The sequence below is a fragment of the Mesoplodon densirostris genome, chromosome 3 (genome assembly GCF_025265405.1).
Source record: "Mesoplodon densirostris isolate mMesDen1 chromosome 3, mMesDen1 primary haplotype, whole genome shotgun sequence".
NCBI classification, from domain to species: Eukaryota; Metazoa; Chordata; class Mammalia; order Artiodactyla; family Ziphiidae; genus Mesoplodon; species Mesoplodon densirostris.
In genome coordinates this window covers 74,120,155-74,141,504 of record NC_082663.1, presented here as the reverse complement: position 1 = coordinate 74,141,504, position 21,350 = coordinate 74,120,155, and the positions used below count along the sequence as shown (strand labels likewise).

At 37.3% G+C, this 21,350-nt stretch overlaps 1 protein-coding gene across 1 annotated transcript in view; it reads right to left on the bottom strand.

Annotated features, from left to right (window-relative positions):
* ADGRV1 (adhesion G protein-coupled receptor V1) overlaps positions 1-21,110 on the bottom strand; it is a 525,892-nt gene extending 504,782 nt beyond the window's left edge. Inside the window, exons 1-9 of the mRNA XM_060091810.1 lie at positions 20,928-21,110; positions 18,574-18,723; positions 17,400-17,495; positions 14,320-14,424; positions 12,798-12,911; positions 9,926-10,491; positions 9,282-9,552; positions 8,335-8,664; positions 1,453-1,629 (exon numbers count right to left, since the gene is read on the bottom strand). Of these exons, the coding sequence (XP_059947793.1) occupies positions 1,453-1,629; positions 8,335-8,664; positions 9,282-9,552; positions 9,926-10,491; positions 12,798-12,911; positions 14,320-14,424; positions 17,400-17,495; positions 18,574-18,723; positions 20,928-21,110 (1,992 nt within the window). The remainder of the gene's footprint in view (positions 1-1,452; positions 1,630-8,334; positions 8,665-9,281; positions 9,553-9,925; positions 10,492-12,797; positions 12,912-14,319; positions 14,425-17,399; positions 17,496-18,573; positions 18,724-20,927) is intronic.
* Positions 21,111-21,350: the final 240 nt, after the last annotated feature.

The window sequence follows — 21,350 nt, the reverse complement described above, 5'->3', positions numbered from 1 at the left end:
TTCCTCACTAACCATTCTAATTTGGCTAGCAACGGTCAAGTCTGTAGACTAGCAAGCAAAGTAAGATTCTTAGAAAAGACAAAACAAAGTAAGAGAGGACTGGGCCCTTAAATCACCCCAAGAGGGTAGGCGTGGCCAGGCTGTAGATGGGGACAAAGAGAACAAAGGGAAATTCTCACTCTTTCTGCTGTTTCCCAGGATGGGAAGAATGCAGGTTTCACAGAGCCCAAAATTTTCCCTAGAAGCTAATTTTCCTCTAGGGAAAAATACGAAATGGTAAATGTACAGCTTTGTAAGATAAATGAATAAAAACCCATTCTTTCAGAAAAAACTGAACACTTTTTAGTTTTTAGAAGAAAAATATAAAAATATTATGAAAAATATAAAAAGCCAAAACCATCTTGAAATAGAGCTTCTCTGCCAATTCATAGAATCAAATATACAAAGGAAGTTGTGATCACCATATTTTGACATGAGGCTTTGATAACAAAAACAACTCTCCACATTCCTGATCTCAACTGCAACCCAGTTTAAACCAAATCTAAGTGTAAGAGACTTGGAGAGGGTTTTAGGGACAGACTGTGGCTCAGGGAATGGTAAGGTCAAAAACCAGAGGGGTCCCTATATAGATGGCAGGAAAATTCAACCACGGTGGGGGGAGGCACGGAGAGGTGCTGTATATGTGAGCATGTTTGTGTGTGTCTGTGTGTGTGTATCCAGAAATTTACATATATGTGTAAATAAAATGTTATATATATATATATAATTCCGAAGATTTGGCATCCACTACTTTACCACCATCACCTCCACCACCAAGTATAGGACGTCACCTGAATCCTGCCCAAGGCAAGCATGAGGAGTGCTCAGAAATAGAAAAGGTCAAGGATTCCTGTGGTACATATGACTTGGCCAATAAAAAAAAATTGTGTTTGGCTATTACTCTACCAAATGTCATACCACTAGCTGAACGCAGCCTCATCAAAATACCCTACTTTTGGGGCTTCCCTGGTGGCTCAGTGGTTGAGGGTCCGCCTGCCGATGCAGGGGACACGGGTTCGTGCCCTGGTCCGGGAAGATTCCCACATGCCGTGGTGCGGCTAGGCCTGTGAGCCATGGCCGCAGAGCCTGCGCGTCCGGAGCCTGTGCTCCGCAACAGGAGAGGCCACAACAGTGAGAGCCCCGCCTACTGCAAAAAAAAAAAAAAAAAAATCCTACTTTTGCTGTGAGCAATTAATTCTAATTTTATTCTATCAAATATGGCAAAAGATGATGAAAAATCACACATTCACCAGTTACTTATGTCAAATTACATACTGAAGGCTTGCTGTAAATGGTGAAGCTTTTCAAGATCTGTTAACTCAATAAACTAACCCGACCTCCCCCTCAAAAAAATAGTGTCTTTACATTATCTCAAACTCATTAGGCCCCATAAATAAGAAAAAGCCTACTTACCACTTCAGCAGCAAAATCTTCTGGTTCATGCAAAATGATTGGAAGATTGCTAATAAAGCCAATTTCTCCATTTGCAATGTCTGGAGTAACCACTAAAGAAATATTTCGGATTTTTCCAAATCTAGGACTTATGGGTGGGATTGGGGGAACTATATTCACCAACTCCAGATTTTCCAACTATAATAAACAAAAAAAACCATAAAAATGGAAAGAAAAGACATTTTTAAGAAAAATGTTAAAGTCTTAATTGCATGGACAAAAAAATAAGCATGGGTAAGGCCACCAATAACTTGGCAACTTCCTTCTTCATTCACCATCTGATTCAACCTCCCACACTGGATTCTTGAGCTCTTTCTGATCCTCAATTATTATTATTCCCCAGGGTTCTTCCTAAGACCTTTATCTTATAATTTCATACCCTCTCCATAATAATCTCTGGATCCCTCCTTCAAATTCCAAATCTTTATAACCAACTGCCACTGAATATGACATAAATATCACAGAGACACCTTACAGATAGAATGTGCCAAAGAGAAATCACTATCTGTGCTCCATGTCCTCTTACCACTATTTTCACCAATACCACCATCCGCTTTTCCTCCTTGTTGCCTATACCCAACTACCTTGATGTAAAGCCAAATACTGGCGAGTTGCCCACATTTCCCTCCTCTCTTCCACTGACCCACACCTCCAATCAAATCACCCACTCCCCTTCTCTGCCAGAGAAAATTCACTATCAGAAGACCATTCAGAACTCCAAATGTGACTTAATATGTCTTTATGTTTAAAGAAATGTGACATATGTATAACATATAATGTCCCCGTGATTAATGAACATGACCTTCAGAGTAACTTTCACAGTTTCTCCTCATGTAGAATGGCCTCCTTCCATCATCTCACAAGTCAAAATGTACTCGCTCTTATAGACTAGTTAAATATCCCTCTCTCCCATGAAGACTTCCTTGGATTCTCCAGTCCTCTTTCTTCTACCTCTTCCTGAACTTCTACTGCTACACTCATTAAACTTGGAAATTAACATTAAACTTCACATATTGCTTGCTTGTCAGCATTTTGTGTGTTCCAGACTTTTACTTCCCAACAGGACTATAGACCTCTTGTGTGTCTGTGTCCTTCTCAGTATTTTCCTGCAACATGACATTAAGTACAGCAGCTACACAATAGACTTGTTGATTTATCCCTACAAGACAAAATGAGCTCTATAAGAATCCTGATATATCAAAACTTTCAACATCTTAATATTCTAACTTTTCAAAATCCAACTTATCAATCCTCACAGTGTTCACGTGAGTGTAGGCATAGACAATCATTACAGGACTGCAAAAAGCATAGAGATTTTAAGTTAAAAAGCAACTGTGAACTTAACGGGGCATTATGGATTGCCCACTCTTCAGAGCCCTCTGTTAGGCTTTGTAATGTGGAAACAGTGACACTAAGTAACCACCTGTAGAGACTGGTGATTTAAGTTGATATTCCACAGGTGGACAAGGACTGTACTGATCCTGCACATATGCTCACATTTTGTGATGAACAATATACATTTTAAGGGTAAAAGTAAATGCCTTTTTAAATATAACACACTTTGCTTTGAAAATAATATACAGGAGAAGAATATCAAAAATTCCATGATTGGTAAATATTCACTTGGGTAAAAGAAAAGAAATCAGACTGACCAATTTTGCTAAATACTGGTATGTGGACTAAGTCAAGTAAAATATAACATGTGGTTCTTTAGGATACTGCATTTACTTTATAAAATATATCAAACATAAAGATACATAGTTAAAACCACATAACTGTCATTCCTTCTAGAGAAAAAGAATATACATACCCATATATATGTATTTATCTTTAAAAATAGCACAAGAAATTAAAAATAAAAATATATATTTGAATGGCATATAAATATAAAGTGTGCATTGGATGGAGGTGAAGACTTTTTAAGATACACTGGTCTTGTGTGAGTTAGCACGTGTTTGTGAATGAACACTCTCATTCCCACACATTCACAAAGAGTTAAACTGATAATACTGTTGAATACATCAAGGAAAATAATGACTTATTTTTACTTCAAAACTTTTCAAAAAGAAAGGAAGAAAATTCATATTCTACTTACATTTATCAAAACAGTTACAGAATTAATTCTAAGTATAGTATTTTTAGAAAATATAGAGAAAGAAGATATAGAAGGCTACGGAATGAACTGATCAAAAGAAAAATGCTAATTTTCCATGGCTTATTTCCTAGTCTCTAAGCCTTTTTGTCTGGGTTCCTTAAGCATCTGCTAAATCAAACTACTCCATTCATAAAGAGTCGTTCTTTGCTTCCAGACAGTTTGCAACTGAGACAGCACATTAGTAACCCCATGCCTGCCAAAAACAGTATCTCAGACTAACGTATTTTAGCTGAGAGGGTTACTGAAGAATGAGGAGCTCATGTCTCAGATTCTCCTTTCTTCAGCCTCATTCAGCTTTCCATGCGGAGTCTGATGCCTCCTATTCTTGAGTTGCTCATCCATTACGTACTATACAAACTACACAACCTTCTAATTCCAACTAGCCTTCCAGAACCTACAGCTGTTTTGAACTTTAAGGAATTGTGTCAGTGACTAATAATGACCTTTTGTCCTAAAGTGTTAAATTGACTGTCTGCACTGTAAGACCTTTGTTTTTCAACTGAATACAGAGATAGATAAAAAATTGAGTCTGGAATTAGCAGTGCAAACAGATTTCTAACCCGGGATCACCAAAATTCAGATATTACATGCTTCTTCAAGCTTTTCCTTTCTTTTCAAGTGCTGACTAAAATAAATTCTGTCATATTCATATAGAATGCTGAAATTAAAAAGCTAGAATAATATCTGACCGATCGAAGGTTCTTAATAAAGTTTTGTTTACAAAAGGATTCTCTGCAGCTACCTGGATAGAGATACTGGATATTTTCAAGAGACTAAAAGTTTAATATAAAGGTTACTAATATTGGCCTAGATATAGGGGGTCTCTATCCACAGTAAAAACTGGTTTTGAGGCAGAGTAAAAAAAGATATCAGAAATAGAAAACAGAAAAGTTCTCTACAACTCAAAATCAACCCTTCTGCATCATCAGTTCTCAAACTCATGTCATGTCACTGCAACTACTACAGGAATTCCAGGATGCCCAGGCCTCCATGAAGCAAAAGCAACTGTGTGAAACCTTTGCTTCATTTCACTTGTTTTAATCATTTGTTTCTCATATGAGTTTTGACCTATGCAGGATAGGAGACAGACAGCGGGAGAACTGAATACTGAGGTTCTAGGGACAAAAAACCTTAAACATATATGCTATGAATTGAATGTTTGTATCCCCAAACCCAGAATTCACATGTTGAAACCCTAATGCCCAATTTGATGGTATTTGGAGATGGGACCTTTGAGAGGTGATCAGGTCATGAGGGTAGATCTCTCATGATAGATCAGTGCCCTTATAAGGAGAGACACCAAAGAGCTTGCATCCTCTCTCTCTCTCTCCACCATGTGAGGACAAAAAGCAAAAAGACATCAGTCTGAAAACCAGGAAGAGGGCTCTCCCCAAAACCCCACCATGCCGGCATTCTGATCTCAGACTTCCCAGACTCCAGAACTGTGAGAAGTAAATGTCTGTTGTTTAAGCCACCCAGTCTGTGGTAGTCTTTACAGCAGCCCGAACTGACCAAGACAATGTCTACTAATAAGAATGCTCTGAATACAGAGGACACCAACCTCAGAGAAGGCAAAGAAGAGCGCTGATGCCAAAAAAAAAAAAAAAAAAAAAAAAAAAAAAAAAACCCACAAAAACCCACAATAAATTCTGACACTCCTCTCAACAAGTTATTTAAATCTCCCAGAGGCACCTGAGAATTCCTAAGTTTGGGAAATGCTACCCTAATTGCAAACTGGTGAAATTAGTATGTATTTCCATATATTAAAAGGACCAACATTAAAAAGTAAGTTATGACATGTTTTTTTTAGAAGGTCAAACTTAAAACTTTTTAAAATTTTCTAGGGCCTCCCTGGTGGCACAAGTGGTTGAGAGTCCGCCTGCCGATGCAGGGGATACGGGTTCGTGCCCCGGTCTGGGAGGATCCCATATGCCGCGGAGCGGCTGGGCCCGTGAGCCATGGCCGCTGAGCCTGCACGTCCGGAGCCTGCACGTCCGGAGCCTGTGCTCCGCAACGGGGGAGGCCACAACAGTGAGAGGCCCGCATACCGGAAAAAAAAAAAAAAAAAAAAAAAAAATTTCTAAATATCTCTCTAAATGTGCTCTGGTGGCAGCATTCTAATTGCCTTAACTTTTTGCTCAATGGGGTCAGGGCCATGGGCTTGACCACTTGCTCAATTCCACTTCACAGACCCAGATCCCCCACCATCTGGCCAGTCATCTCATAAGAGCATTCCACAAGTTGCAGGGGGGAACGGAAACAACTGTGAATGACACCATGTTCTGTTCACCCATCACCCCAAGAAGAGATTTCAAGGGTCCTCCAAAAAAGTGGGTTATCCTCATAGATAGAAGGATGCATCGTATCATAATTTCCCCATTTTGAGGAGACACAATAGAATAATAATAATAGTTATAATAATAAAGGTGAAAAGCATATCTCCCACTACAAAGCTTTTGGAATGTTGACAAAAGGTCTCCCTATATGTAGACATATTGCAAAAAGGTATCCCTACGTACCGACAAATCATATATCCCCATAACGGGCCACTCACTAGACACCTCCACTAGGAGTCTGCAATTAATGCACAAACCATACAAGCGTGAGCAGTGACTTAGCCCAAAAAAAAGACAAAAGTCTTCAAAATAAAAGGGCCCACCCCACCAAGTGCTAAGCAAGGTACGACACAGCCCTGAGAAATTCAGAATGCCAAGATTTAAAAAAAAAGCTTTCAGAGATAAAGAGCAAGTTAACCTAAAGGTAAATGATTTCTTTCCCCTCAAATTTCTTATCAGCAACTCTGGAAGCTAAAAGGCAATACCTTTTAAGTTCTGAAGAAGAAGTTATTTTAATCTAGAAATTCTATGAAGCCAGTTATCAACGTATGAAATTTCATTTTCAGTTGCTCAAAGACTCAAAAAGTTTACCTTGCACATACTTTTTCTGCACATGTATTTGAGGATAGATATATTTCAACAAAACTAAAACACAACCCAAGAAGTAAAAGGCAAGAAATCAAGAAAATTGAGGAGTTCAGTAAAAAACAGTCCCAAGTAGCAGGTGTGAAGCAAGTGAAGAAAGCAGTTGGTACAGCTAAACTCAGCATTCAACACATCTAAGACAGCTGGAAGACCTAATTTGGTAAGAATGGCATATAAAAAGGAGCAGGGGGGCCTCCCTGGTGGCGCAGTGGTTAAGAGTCCGCCTGCCGATGCAGGGGATACGGGTTCGTGCCCCGGTCTGGGAGGATCCCATATGCCGCGGAGCGGCTGGGCCCGTGAGCCATGGCCGCTGGGCCTGCGCATCCGGAGCCTGTGCTCCGCAACGGGAGAGGCCACAACAGTGAGAGGCCCGCATACCGCAAAAAGAAAAAATAAATAAATAAATAAATAAATAAATAAATAAAAAATAAAAAGGAGCAGGGCTTCCCCGGTGGTGCAGTGGTTAAGAATCCGCCTGCTAATGCAGGGGACAGCGGTTTGAGCCCTGGCCTGGGAAGATCCCACATGCCACAGAGCAACTAAGCCCGTGTGCCACAACTACCGAGCCTGCGCTCTAGAGCCCGCGAGCCACTACTACTACTGAAGCCCGTGTGCCTAGAGCGCGTGCTCCACAACAAGAGAAGCTACCGCAATGAGAAGCCCGCACACCACAAGGAAGAGTAGCCCCCGCTCGCCGCAACTAGAGAAAGCCCACGTGCAGCAACGAAGACCCAGTGAAGCCAAAAATAAATAAATAAATTAAAAGGGGCAATTAGAAACTCCAGAGAAAGCAATAATAAAGTATAAAACAAAGTCTAGGCAAAAATATGAAACAAATTTAAATGCAGCATTATTCAAAGAAATTAATGGAATATGAGATTTCATTTGATATATATTTCAGTTAGCAAAATGTATGGTGACATAGATCATACATGCTTTCTTTACTGATCTATTCATACTATCTGATTCTGCATTAAATTTATTTACATAACCAAAATTTGATAAGCACCCTTTATTGTTTTCTAATTTTCAAAATCAACCAATACCAACCATATGGAAAATATAACCATAGTATCATAAATAAGTACAGATGTTTCAAACTTTGGCAATAAAAATATGCTCTGGTTAATAAAAGTTAAGAAATAAAAGAGATAAGATGGAGAAATATAGGGCCCTTATTTCTTCTTATTAAGTAGAGAGAAGTCCATAGATTCTATCTACAGTTAATAAATTTTTTAGTATACTATTTAAAGTTATCTACACAATTTCTCTCATATTGCTTTTTTTATTTCTGGAATGCTTTCCCTGCAGCATCCATCATGAAAAACATATTTATTCTACAAACTATATTCCTATGTCACATTTTCCTAAATCAACTCAAAAGAATGGCTCACTCTCTCCTGGCCCTCCCCGACTCAGAGTTCATGAATTTCTCCATTACATCATCCATCATATTCTGACCTACATTTCATGTCTGATCTACTTTTATTATCACGATTAAAACAGACTTTAGTATAATCCTTGTTTTATTCATCCTTATATGCGTTAAGGGGAGACAGGCTCTCTTTGGACTCCCTACGTAACTTCTAGTAAGCAACAGAATCCAAAATATAAATGAGGGCAAAATAATGACTACTTAACTCTCTCACTCAGATAAGCACACTTGTAGTTTAACCAAAGTTGAGATTATTTTAATCATTCAAGTACCTGTACTAGGAAGTGGGCCCCATTTTGAAGGAATGCATCATTTCTTAGTGGTAATTTTATAGTGACTTGGGTTTTTTGTTCTGGAAAAATGAGGCTGCTTCTCCTGGATATATTTAAGATGCCATCTTTTGCTCGCAAAGGGTCCACATCTCCAGCAGGAATATAAAGTGCAGAATAAAACATATTCACATCTCCTTTAGTTCCTCCTTGTCTTTTAAAACTCAAGGATAAATATCGTTCACCTGGGCTACTTTCAATCTTCTGGTTTTCCATAGGAAAAAATGTTATTAGGCCATAAACATCATCACTATCCTGAATGTAGAACAAAAGCTGCAGATAAAGGAATAAAATTAATTTAAAGTGCAGAATTCTCACATCTGAGATTGCCAAATGGTTTATTTTCTAGGCTATTTTGAATTTTAATATTTATTTATGTATCGCATCTAAAATGATTACTCTCATAGGTAATAGAGTAAAAGATGAATCAAAAACACATTTGAGGGCTTCCCTGGTGGCGCAGTGGTTGAGAGTCCGCCTGCCGATGCAGGGGACGCGAGTTCGTGCCCCGGTCTGGGAAGATCCCACGTGCCGCGGAGCGGCTGGGCCCGTGAGCCATGGCCACTGAGCCTGCGCGTCCGGAGCCTGCGCGTCCGGAGCCTGTGCTCCGCGACGGGAGAGGCCGCAGCAGTGAGAGGCCCGCGTACCACAAAAAAAAAAAAAAAAAAAAAAAAAAAAAAACACATTTGAAAACTTTGTGGAATTTTTTAAGAGCAAACTTTTTATTTACAGAGGGACGACCTTCAGCAAGGGAAGTAACCCCCATTTCTAAAACCAGTGCTCTTCCTGTCACATCAAACTAAACATAAATGTGCTTTGTATGGTCAAATTCTTCAGCTGTTCTATGACACAGAAATATTCCCACAAGTAAAGCATAATAAGAGATCTACCTCTGCTGGTTCGCTCACTTCTGCACCTCCTCGTATTGTATGAGGGAGAATCTTAAGTAGGTAAGCTTCTGCCTCTTCTGGAAGATCATCATCAACCACAGTAAGAGGAACTGATGCCAGCATCTGCCCTTGTGCAAAATGGAGAACTCCAGAACTTGGTCTGATATCTGCTGTTACCGGTGAGGGATCACTGCTATTCCGTGTCAATACCCAGTTCACAGAAATATTCCCATGAGTGCCACCATTTCTAACCACTGTAATTTCTTCAAATCTAGAATTTTAAAAAATATATATGGTCATATAATACACTCTATTTCCCTTGAAATGAGCATTTTCAATGTCAAGTTGGCCACCAGACACTGGTAAAAGCAGAATCCAAATCATAATCCAAATGACTGTTTTTAATATGAAGGAGTTGATATGTAGATGTGCCCTAGGAAACTACCATAATGTGAATTAACTTGCATATTTAAATATGTGATTTAAATATCACTCCCAAAATAGAAAAAAAACAGTGAAACCATGGTCAAGGAAATGACACATACACTTAACAGTTCAGCACTGTGTCCAACACCACAAATATTAAGTCTTGGAATAATATATTAAAATAATTGTAGCAATACAACATTTAAAATAAATCCTACCTTGATGTTGTATCTTCATCAATTATAACTATCTTTTCAAACAAGATACTGCTGAATGAGAGGACACCATAAGGTTTGTCGTTTGGCTTAATGGTGACTTGTACAACAGAAGGGACTAATAGCACAGCATCTCCCTGTAAGGTATCTTTTAGTAACATAACATGAAATGATTCAGCAATCTCTGGTATGGCATCATCAACTATTTGAAATTTCAGGTGTGATTCATAAATAAAAGGTGGAAAAACAATAGTTGTGTTTGGCTGAAGATCAATGAAGTCTAAATTTTGCTGGGCATGTGCTGTTGAATTCCCAGTTATAACAACATAACTGATCGAAATTTCATATTCATCAGATCCAATCATATTTCCCTTGTCATCTTTTCCACGAACCACTGGAATTGTGAGTATGTGGTCTTCCTCAGGTACCAAATAAACACTCTGAATGAATCTCACAGGACTGTCATTTTTCTTAATGATGATCTCAACTGAGCTCCTGGAGGTGTTGATCTCAGCTCCTCCTTCTACACTTTTCAGCTGAATCAAAAATATTTCATCATTTTCTGGTACCTGTCAGAGAAATAAAAACAGTGGTAAAACATCAATAACCAAAACACCTGCAAAAAAACCAAAGTGTGAAAAGTCCCTCTGTTTCAATGCAATTACATAGAAATAAAAAAATCTTTACCTGAAGGGAGCAGATAAAGAGGCTTGTTCAGTGTCTATTTACTAAAATATTTTCCAAAGGTAAACAACATATTTTAGATAAAACAATGATAAGAACAAGTAAGGAATTGTCAGTATAATGGCTTTCAACCTTGATCAATCTTTAGATAACTAAAGATCTGACAGTAAAAACTCGTTTCATCAGGTGGGTAGGGTCAGAAGCAGCATTCAAGGTCTGATAATATATAAGAATCTGGAAAACTACATTAACATCACATACAAATTGTTAGTTTTCAATCATGCCAAATTATTCTTGCTTCTCTCTAAACAGCTTCTATCTCAAGATTTAAACATATGATACCAATCACATGATTTTCAAAATACATATCATGTCTCTCTGGAGAACAAGCTACAAGAGTCACTATTAGGCAAAATGATGACACTGTTAAAATGAAACTTTTTTAAAATAAATAAATAAATGTATTCATTCATTTATGGCTGTGTTGGGTCCTCGTTGCTGTGCGCGGGCTTTCTCTAGTTGCGGCGAGCGGGGGCTACTCTTCATTGCGGTGCATAAGCTTCTCATTGCAGTGGCTTCTCTTGTTGCAGTTCACGGGCTCCAGGCGCGCACGGGCTTCAGTAGTTGTGGCTCACAGGCTCTAGAGCGCAGGCTCAGTAGCTGTGGCTCGCAGGCTCTAGAGCGCAGGCTCAGTAGTTGTGGCGCACGGGCATAGCTACTCTGCGGCATGTGGGATCTTCCTGGACCAGGGCTCGAATCCGTGACGCCTGGATTGGCAGGCGGGTTCTTAACCATTACATCACTAGGGAAGTCCTGAAACTTTTTTTTTTTTAACTACACAGAAATCCTAAGGATTATCTCTACTGTGCTATTTGAGTTTTTACTTCACTATAAATGAATGAAAGTGAAAAAATATATATTTTTACCTCCATCAATAGAAATATAAAAAGTAAAAGCTATTTATCTCAAAAAAGAAAATGTAATGATTTGATTGATGATCTTTTTCCCCCCAACTTTACTGAGGAATAATCGACAAATATAACTAATATATTTAAGGGGTACAACATGATGATTTGATATACATATACATTGTGATTACAAAGATCAAGATATTAACACATCCATCACCTTACATAGTTAACTCTGTGTGTGTGTGTGCGCACGTGTGTGTAGAGAATACCTAAATCCTACTCTCAGTAACTTTTAAGTATACAATACCATACTATTAACTATAGTCACCATGCTATATAGTAGATCCTCAGAAGATGATCTTTTAAATTTATAATTACAATGTATAATTAATCATTGCCCCCAAATTATAACCTGTTAAATGTTCCAGGATCTATAGACAAAAGGTTTTTGTTAGCTTTCACAACCAGATGAATTAGAGTTATCAATGCTATCTAATATTTCATTTTTTCAAGAGAAATACTCTTTTCTAATAATGTCTTCTAATTCATTTTTCTTCTCTTGGGATTTGTTGTGATTTGGTTTCATGATTTTTTTTGTGGGAAGGTAGGGGGATAATTATAAATTCCCAGCTATTCCCTTTGTTTCTGATAATACTACTAAGTAATACTACTAATACTAAGATTATTTTATTAAGTCATGTTTTCTTTTGGTTAGCTCATGGGGGACATCCTTGTACATATTGTTCAAATTCATTCTTTCCTTACCAGTTAAACTAGCTGTATCATGTATCTCAATCCTTGGTAGCTTCAATGTGAAATTAAAAATAATAAAAGCCTTCCTATGAATGTAAACATTTAAAATATCCAAAAAAATGAATATCATATGCAACCAAATTTTCTTTGCTTTTACAGTAAAATATTTATGCTGGGTAAGTAGTACTGTACCTGCTCAAAACTGAAATCACTAGCAAAGTCAATCATCAAGGTTTACAAATGCTTAAATGTTTGTATTAAGTATGGCTGTCAGTTACATGCAAGTTCATCACCTTTTAGATACACAACTTCATGTGAATTAAATAAGATAAATATTAGCAAGATATATTCAAAAGAGATATTTATAGCTAAGGCATAATTGGCCACAATACACTAACTTCACATAGGACTATGTTCTTGAATAATTTCAAATCCTGAACATAATTTAATACTTGACATAATATTCTCTAACATGTCTGTAACACAGAGAGAGGCCTTGTCCCTTTTAAGCACTTAACACATCCTACCTCATCATCGAGAACTGTCAAGTTATAAACTACTGTTCCTCTGCCAGGAGGAACAGTGATGTTCCCTTTAACTGGACTTAAATCTTCTTCAGGTGGGTTTGGGCCACCCTCTACCTGCAAGGAAACACAGTGCCATCAATAAACATGAAATATTTCAGAAGAATAAGAAAGCATTATTGTGATATCAGCTGACATATTTAGTTAAACATGTTTTGCAAGAGGAATGATATTTTAAAAAAAATTTTTAATAAACAAATATATCCTGATACTTCCACCAAAAAGAAAAAAAAAAAAGAAGAAGAATGATACTAACCTATATTAAGTCTGCCCTTCTAACTAATAGTCAAGGCCTGTAATATAATTACAGATCTTGACTATAATTACATTAAACTACATGGTTTCTAAGAGCTTTCTCTTTTTTTCTCAACCATACTATTAAACCTGACAAAAAAACTTATAAGCACTTGTTCTTGAGCAGAATGTATTCACAGTTAGTGTATTCTCTTAAGTAACGGAATCAAATACCAGTTCCACCACTGGCGGTGTAACCTTGGGCAAGGTATTTAATAACTCTGTCCAGCTTTTGCCTCATCTTTAACATGAGCATAATAATGTCCACTTTCCAGGCTAGATATGAATATTTAATAAAATCATATGCCTTTTGAAAAGTATTTATTAAGTATTCTGTGTCTAACCCTCTTTTAGGTACTAAGGATATAGCAGTGAACAAGGCAAACTTTCTACCCACCAGGACCTTACATATAATGAAAAGGAACAAATGGAAGATAAATAAATGTGTGCCCGATGATGGTAAGTACTATGGAGAAAAAATTTTACAGGGCATGAGGGAGACTGAGTGCTGGGAAAAGTTGCAGTTTACATGCAGCGATAATCAGTGTAAAGCACTTAGAACAGTATATGGCAATATTAAGTGCTCCACAAATGTTAGCTGTAATTATTTCAACATAACAGAAGGCTCAAGAGCTAATAAAATAACTTCAGACATCCACAGAGAGTTGAAAACACTATAACCTGATGATGGCTTATCGTTTCTACAGCCAATTTTCTTCCGAATTTTGGAGTACAACTGCTGTTAACACCATCCATTAAGTGTATTTTTTTAAATGGGGAATGTGTATGGGGGAAGACTACATATTAAATAATTTTATATAAGCCTAAGGAACCCATAAGCATTTTAAAACTTTATATCCTTGAAAAGATTTATCATAAAGGTTCTATGAATTTTATAGAATTAACATTATTATTATTCAATTTGTGGTTTATTATTATCCTGTAATCTAAAATGATATGTTGTGTTTCACGTAAGCACAGTATATCCAAGCAGCAAGGAAAACAGTTTTATATTAAACATGAAATTTATCAGATGATCAAAGTATTTACTTTTATTTTATTTTCATTAAGAGTCATGTTTATTATACAAAGGACCTTGATTTTAAAATTACAGCCATCTGGTATGAACTCTGAAGCGTTACCATTTAAAATGATTTCAGAGTAAACTTACCTCAAAAGTCACACTGACCATCCCATAGGTTCCTTTTTCTCTGATGAGAGTAAGAGGCACAGTTTCATTTCTGCCCGGGGGCTCACTCACTGTGATTGAGAAAGGCTATTGGGAAGAGCAAAGACCATCAGGTGCTGATCAATCAGAGACAGGAGCTCGTGCAAACCGTTACCTTAGAAATCCTAATTTTCCACAGACAAATCAATCCACATTGTGCTCTAAAAATGTGGAGTTTCCTAGCATTCACTAACTGTAGCTAATAACGCTTAAAAGCGTTAATAGCATAAAGGGAACATAAAACTAGTCAGGCAAAAGATGTAGGTTCTTGTCCTGCTTCCAGCAACAAGTAGCTGTTCCGCTGAGGAATCTTAAAGGTTATCTCATTGAAAGATGATGAACTCAGATGCTCCCAGGGGCCCAGGAGGTCACAGAAATGAGTTGTGCCTCCAAACCAGGGCAGCTCATTGGGACTACGGTTCAGCCTTGCTCCCAACCACTGCTCCCTCCTCATTGGTCAGCTAGCCACTGAAAACAAGACATCTGCTAATGACTTTTTCAGGACATGATCACTGAGGGGAAGAAAAAGCCAGGACTTCAAATGTTGCAAAGTGTTGGCATGGCAGGGTAGAAGAGATGAGTGGGCAGGTACACACTAGCTAAGGCAGCAGGTGACACTAAGTCTCAGTATCCCCATCCATCAACAGGAATAGGAATGCCTGTCTCAAACAGTTGCGATGAGGTGTCAATAATTCACGTCTAAGTGCTTATCTGAGTACATGTCACATAGTGAGGACCCAGCAAATGTTGGCTATAATTGTTATCATCATCATCATTACCTTCATCATCGATGTAATCATCATCCACTCTGGAAACCAAAGGCAGCCTATGTAGTAACAACTGTGAGTTCAACAGTTACTTAGTTTAATTTTAATCACACAGGGCAGGTGCCCAGTCGGAGGCTTCCTGGCAGCTCTGAGACCACAACAATCAGGGACTTAGGACAAATGCTAGAGACTAGGACTCACTCCCAGAGGCTAAGATATTTAATGTCAAAAGAAAGAAGGAAAGAAACCTTTAAACAAGTCAGTATGAGGTGGGGGATGAAAGTTGGGAGTGAGTGTAGAGGAAAAGCAGTAGGGAGAAAAATTAAGCAATTAAGGGAGCCTGGTTCAAACTTAACTAAAAATCCATATCATTCAAATAGAAGCGATTGATTAATTAATTAATTTAATTAATTTTTGTAAATGTTGATATAATGGAAGTTACAAAACGTCTACTACCTTGGCATTACTCACATATCCATTTCAATAAAGATACTGCAACTATAAAGATTGTATTTATCTATAGCTCACCTTGTTTCAAAGATAATTCAAGGTGCTAAGAAAATGACATACAATACACCAACTGAAGTAGCAACCTAAATTGGAAAATAAATAAAAAGCTGGGGAGTGTCACATTACCTTTTAGTAATGATAATTAGTAACATGATTCAAAAGGACTCCACACCAGGAAGTTTATTGTAGACTAAAACTAACTTGCAATATCCAATTTTACTTGAGATAAATTTTGTTTTATTTCAGAGCTGAAAACAATCTCTCTCAAAGGTGGGGGGGACCTGTGTTGTGTGTTTTTTTTCTAAAGAACAAAACCCTCTGAACATAGGACTGGCCAGGGACACAGGAATTTGGTGATAAAGGAGAAAAAAATGAACTGTTGAGCAAAACTGAGGAAGATGACATGGAGTTTTAACCTTCAAGAAATAGTAATTAATAGGAAAATCTCAGCGTAGGGAATAAATATAGAATAACTATATTTAAGAGCTATAACATCTGCTATTCAATTGTTAGTTTACTATAGGTTTTTTCAGTGTTCTTTCAATATATTTTTCTTGTCTAGAATCACCCCAAACTTTCAGAGGAGGCTAACAGACAATGCTTTTTTTGTTAGTTTCGGTTCGCGGGCCTCTCACTGTTGTGGCCTCTCCCGCTGCAGAGCACAGGCTCCAGACGTGCAGGCTCAGCGGCCATGGCTCACGGGCCCAGCCGCTCCACGGCATGTGGGATCCTCCCGGACCGGGGCACGAACCCGTGTCCCCTGCATCGGCAGGTGGACTCTCAACCACTGCGCCACCAGGGAAGCCCGACAATGCTTTTTGAAGTGCCAACTGGGGACATCAAGCACAAGGAACTGTGTTACAACATCTGCTACAGACTGAACGTTTGTGTCCCCCCCAAAATTCATGTTCAAATCCTAACCGCCAAAGTGATGCTATTAGGAGTTGGGGCCTTTGGGAGGGGATTAGGTTATGAGAGCAGAGCCCTCACGAATGGGATTAGTATCCTTATAAAAGAGACCCCAGAGACCTCTCTTGCCCCTTCCACCACGTGAAAACACAGGAAAAAGACAGCTCTCTATGAACCAGGAAGTCAGCCTGCACCAAACACCAAATCTGCTAAAGCCCTGACTGATCTTGGACTTCTCAGCCTCTATAACTGTAAGAAATAAATTTCTGTTGTTTTTAAGCCACCCAGTCTATGGTATTTTGTTATAGCAGACCAAACTGACAAGGACAACATGTGAGTTAGAGACCACCAGAGGAGGTAACAAATGAGTCAGGTGAAATGATCAGCAGAAAGAGATTAGGGCAAGAGATGACCACGATCATAGGGGGCCCCTCATTTCACAGAAATCTTAGGTAAAGCAAAAGGATAGTCTACAGAATGTGGAATACAGATGGAGTTAGACCAAATTTTATTTATACATCAAAAGACAGGATGATTCTAGGTAGCATAGAAAGTAATCAAAAAATTTAACGGGCTTCCCTGGTGGCGCAGTGGTTGGGAGTCCACCTGCCAATACAGGGGACACACGTTCATGCCCCAGTCGGGGAAGATCCCACATGCCGCAGAGCGGCTGGGCCCGTGAGCCATGGCCGCTGAGCCTGAGTGTCCGGAGCCTGTGCTCTGCAACGGGAGAGGCCACAACAGTGAGAGGCCCGCGTACCGCAAAAAAAAAAAGAAAAAAAAATTTAATAGACGGTTATCTAAGCAACCACAAGATTAATCAAATTATAACCATACCATATTAAATGAAATAATTCCAAATGCATTGTCATTTGACAATATTGTCACAGTAACAGTCCTTGGCCATCCAAGCTTCACATCTGCTGAAGGTTTCTAAAATAAAAGCCCAAAAGTAAATTAAGAAATTAAACGTAAGAGGAAAAAAGAGATTATTTTTAAAGGATTTTGGTCGTTACGTAAGTATTCAGAATATGAATAAAAATACAAGTATATTTTTAATGTACAGATTAAGAAAATATATTAAAACTAAGTCAACGTGGTTAAGTTCTAAACAAGAATTCTTCAAGAGTTTTGAAAACCATTAATCACTATTAAAATATAAATTGGTATAACTATAAATAATCACTGGATAGTAATATATTCTAATTTCCTTACTAATATAACAGAGAATTAAGTAACAGTGTGAAATTCTATTCATATGCGATTATTTCTTACACTATAGAAGGTGCTGAAACTTAAGAAATATTCTATAAATCACAGAACCAAATTAAAGCTAAAATATTAAAGCAATTTTTCTAATATGGGAAGAGTTTGCTACATTTCTATTAATATTCAATAGCAGCATAAAGAAATACGAAAAAAGAGTGTCTTACAAAAGTAAAACGTGACTGCTTCAAGTGCCATTTTCACAAAAATTTTAATCACACCAACCCAGTCAGTCTAAAAAAATTCTCAATTCACTTCAGAAAAATTAAGTAGAGCCGTGTTAGCCGTCGCTGCCTCAGCTATAAAGGACAATTAAACCTTAGGCTAGTCAAGCATTTTTCCCAGGAGCGCTCCAAATTTATTCTCATGCACAGGGACCTCCCACTGCCAAGCCTGCTTTTTGTACCCTTCTCCTTTGAACTCAGAAGTCACGGTCATTCTTTGTGCATCTGGTAGCAGAAGAGGGATAAAAGAGAAAAGGGCCAAAGGGAAGACAAGGTTTTCCTGAGCATCTGTCATGGCAATTCCTAAATAAGCTGAATTAATCCAAAAACTAGCTGTAGAATCTTCTAAACAAGATTGTCTGAGGAATAACCAGACTGTGGAATTGCCAAAGAGATTGTCAGTTCTGGCTTCTATGAAAACCACCACCAGGCACTTAAATTGGCTCATCTCTAGAGAAAATGATTTTTAAGCATTGTAAGATTTTTATGAGTTTAAGCTTATCGGGGAAAAAAGGACTTACCTGTAAAGTTAGGTGAAAAATAAAAGTTTCATCCGGCTCTGGTAAATCATCATCACATACTGCTATGTACACTGTCCTATTTGTTTCTCCAATGGGTATAAAAGCTGCAGCATATGTGTCAAAAAAGTCACTGGTGTCATCTCCATACAGCTATCAAATGCAAAACACAGACAGTTCTTGCATAACACAGTGTTTGGACAAGCAAAACTGATGCTAGTTAGAGCAATCAACGGGTAAAAAAAACATGAATCATCAAATGACACTGATGTTTATAAACAGGATGTGGAAAAACAAAACAAATATCTAACAACTAATAAAAAATCACCTTAAGAAAAGCATTATAAGAAGAAATGATTCTATATAAAAACATTTGTTTACGCTCTAGAAGGTAAAGGAATCATTACATAGAAAAGTAATAATTATATAGAAAAGTAATGATGTGAAGTTTTTTTCTGTGCCTCTTGATTGATCTGAAGTGGATTACAGCAAACCTAACAGGGAAGACAAATTGTAGTTAAAACTCTCCCGAAGAAGAGGTGTAAGTAGCCAAAATATATCAGGAAAATCAATTATTTCCCTATCAGTTTTAAAGAAACTACTCTTTCCAAAACTTTAAACCTGAAGTTTTATTTATATTCTCCCACAACACCAATAAGGACCCAATTCTTTTAGCATACCAATTTATTAGTCATTATAAATTTTTCCTCAAAACTTTTTAAGACCTCATTCTGTAACATCAGCATTGCTAAGATTCTCAAGGGAGCAATAATTATGAAATTATAATGGAGCAAGTTCTTGTGCAAATCCAAATGAGATTTCTTCTGCCAAAGAACCCAAAATGAATAGAAAAAAACACGATTTAGTATAAACTAAAAATGAAGGATGTCTATAGGGATATTGTAGTCAATTTCTAGTTCTCATTTACAAAATAAAGTTAGTTTTAAATACTTGAAAAATCCAAGTAGGTTGTTAAGGGTGTTGGAAAACTTGTTCTCATACCTTAATATAAAAAGTGACACAAAAAAAGTGGCACAATCTTTTTAGAAAGCATTAAATATCAAGAGACACTGATACAAATACAGAGAAAAACCACAGTAATCCAACCCAAAAAATTATTTAACAATCCAAAATATATAAAAATTGATATGTACATAAACAGTTTCATCAGAGCAATATTTACAACAGCAAAAATTGGAAGCAACCTCTATGAAAAACTGCTGAGAAATGACTGGGAAATGATGACCCCACCATCAAGAAAAGTTGTGAATACGATAGAGCAACCTGAAAAAATTATTACGATACGATCAAAATTATATGTAAAAAGTTATCAAATATAATATATACTCAAACTAAAAATAAATTCAATAAATATATATACATGTCATAAATTAAAAGCAATGCACAAAATTATAATACTAGGTTTCTTTCATAGCTAGTTTTTCTTCTTTGTCTCTTTTTACAGTGTTTCCCAATGTGACGATTTAACCTATTGTTTAAAAACTTATTTTGGGGGGCTTTTCTGGTGGCGCAGTGCTTGAGAGTCCACCTGCCGATGCAGGGGACGCAGGTTCGTGCGCCAGTCCGGGAAGATCCCACATGCCGTGGAGCGGCTGGGTCCATGAGCCATGGCCGCTGAGCCTGCGCGTCCAGAGCCTGTGCTCCGCAATGGGCGAGGCCACAACAGTGAGAGACCCGCAAAAAAAAAAACAACTTATTTTTTAAAATGAAAATTCCAAGTAGTTTGGGCCTCAAATATATCAATGTCCTTAGTGGTCATATGACATGATTTTCTGGTTAAACACAAATACATGTACATATAATCTATCTACTAACTAAACTGTGTGCAAGATAGAGCAATAGTTTAACAAATTCCATCTAACTTCTACTTAATATACTTAATTTCTCCCAAAAAAGGAGCTCTCTGACATAAGAAGGGTTTTTTTTTAATTGCCATTTCTCTACATTTAAATATTTCATATATTTTCTCTAAGCCACCTGATACTAAGCAATAAATCCAAGCAGAGATAACGAGAATACAAGTTATCCAAAATAAAATGTTCTTTTACTTAGAAATACTTCTTCATATCTTGGGGTTTTGTTTTAAAATAAACATATGAACATTTTAAAATAATCAGCCTATATCTTTAAAATACTATCTTCACTGTCAATTGCACGTGCTACCTTACAGCACTCTATATAAACCTCTAACAGATATAAAAGGAATAAACCATTTACCTGCAAATTGTTTATCATAATGGAACTACTCAATCTCAAAGAGTTAAAAAATTCTTATCACTGAAACTAAAACATTTCCTATCTACTTCTGTAAAAACAGAACTACTGTCATTTCTTACCGATACAATTGCAGTGACATTTGCTGGGTCTCCTATCCTTTCAATGACAAGACGAATAACTGTTGTACTTGTTTCATTAACTACAAATTCTGTTTGTCCGGCAAACCTTATTTCTGTTTCTCCAAACACAAAAGGGATGAATAAAGCTGAAAGAAGATTTACTAATAAAGATGCAGAGGGCATCCCTATAGGGAAAAAAAAAAAAAAAGATTTCGTTCACAAAATATATCCAATATATTTTCATTACGTTGCATTACCTACAGATAAGAGTAAAGAGTTAGTAAGCAACTAAGACATAAAAATCCATCAAATATTAAGCCATCCAATGCAAATGTGTGATCACAGAAATAAGTCAAAAATCACAACCCTCTTCGGTACTGTTTACTATCCATAAGTACTTTTTGTTCTTTAACTTACATATTA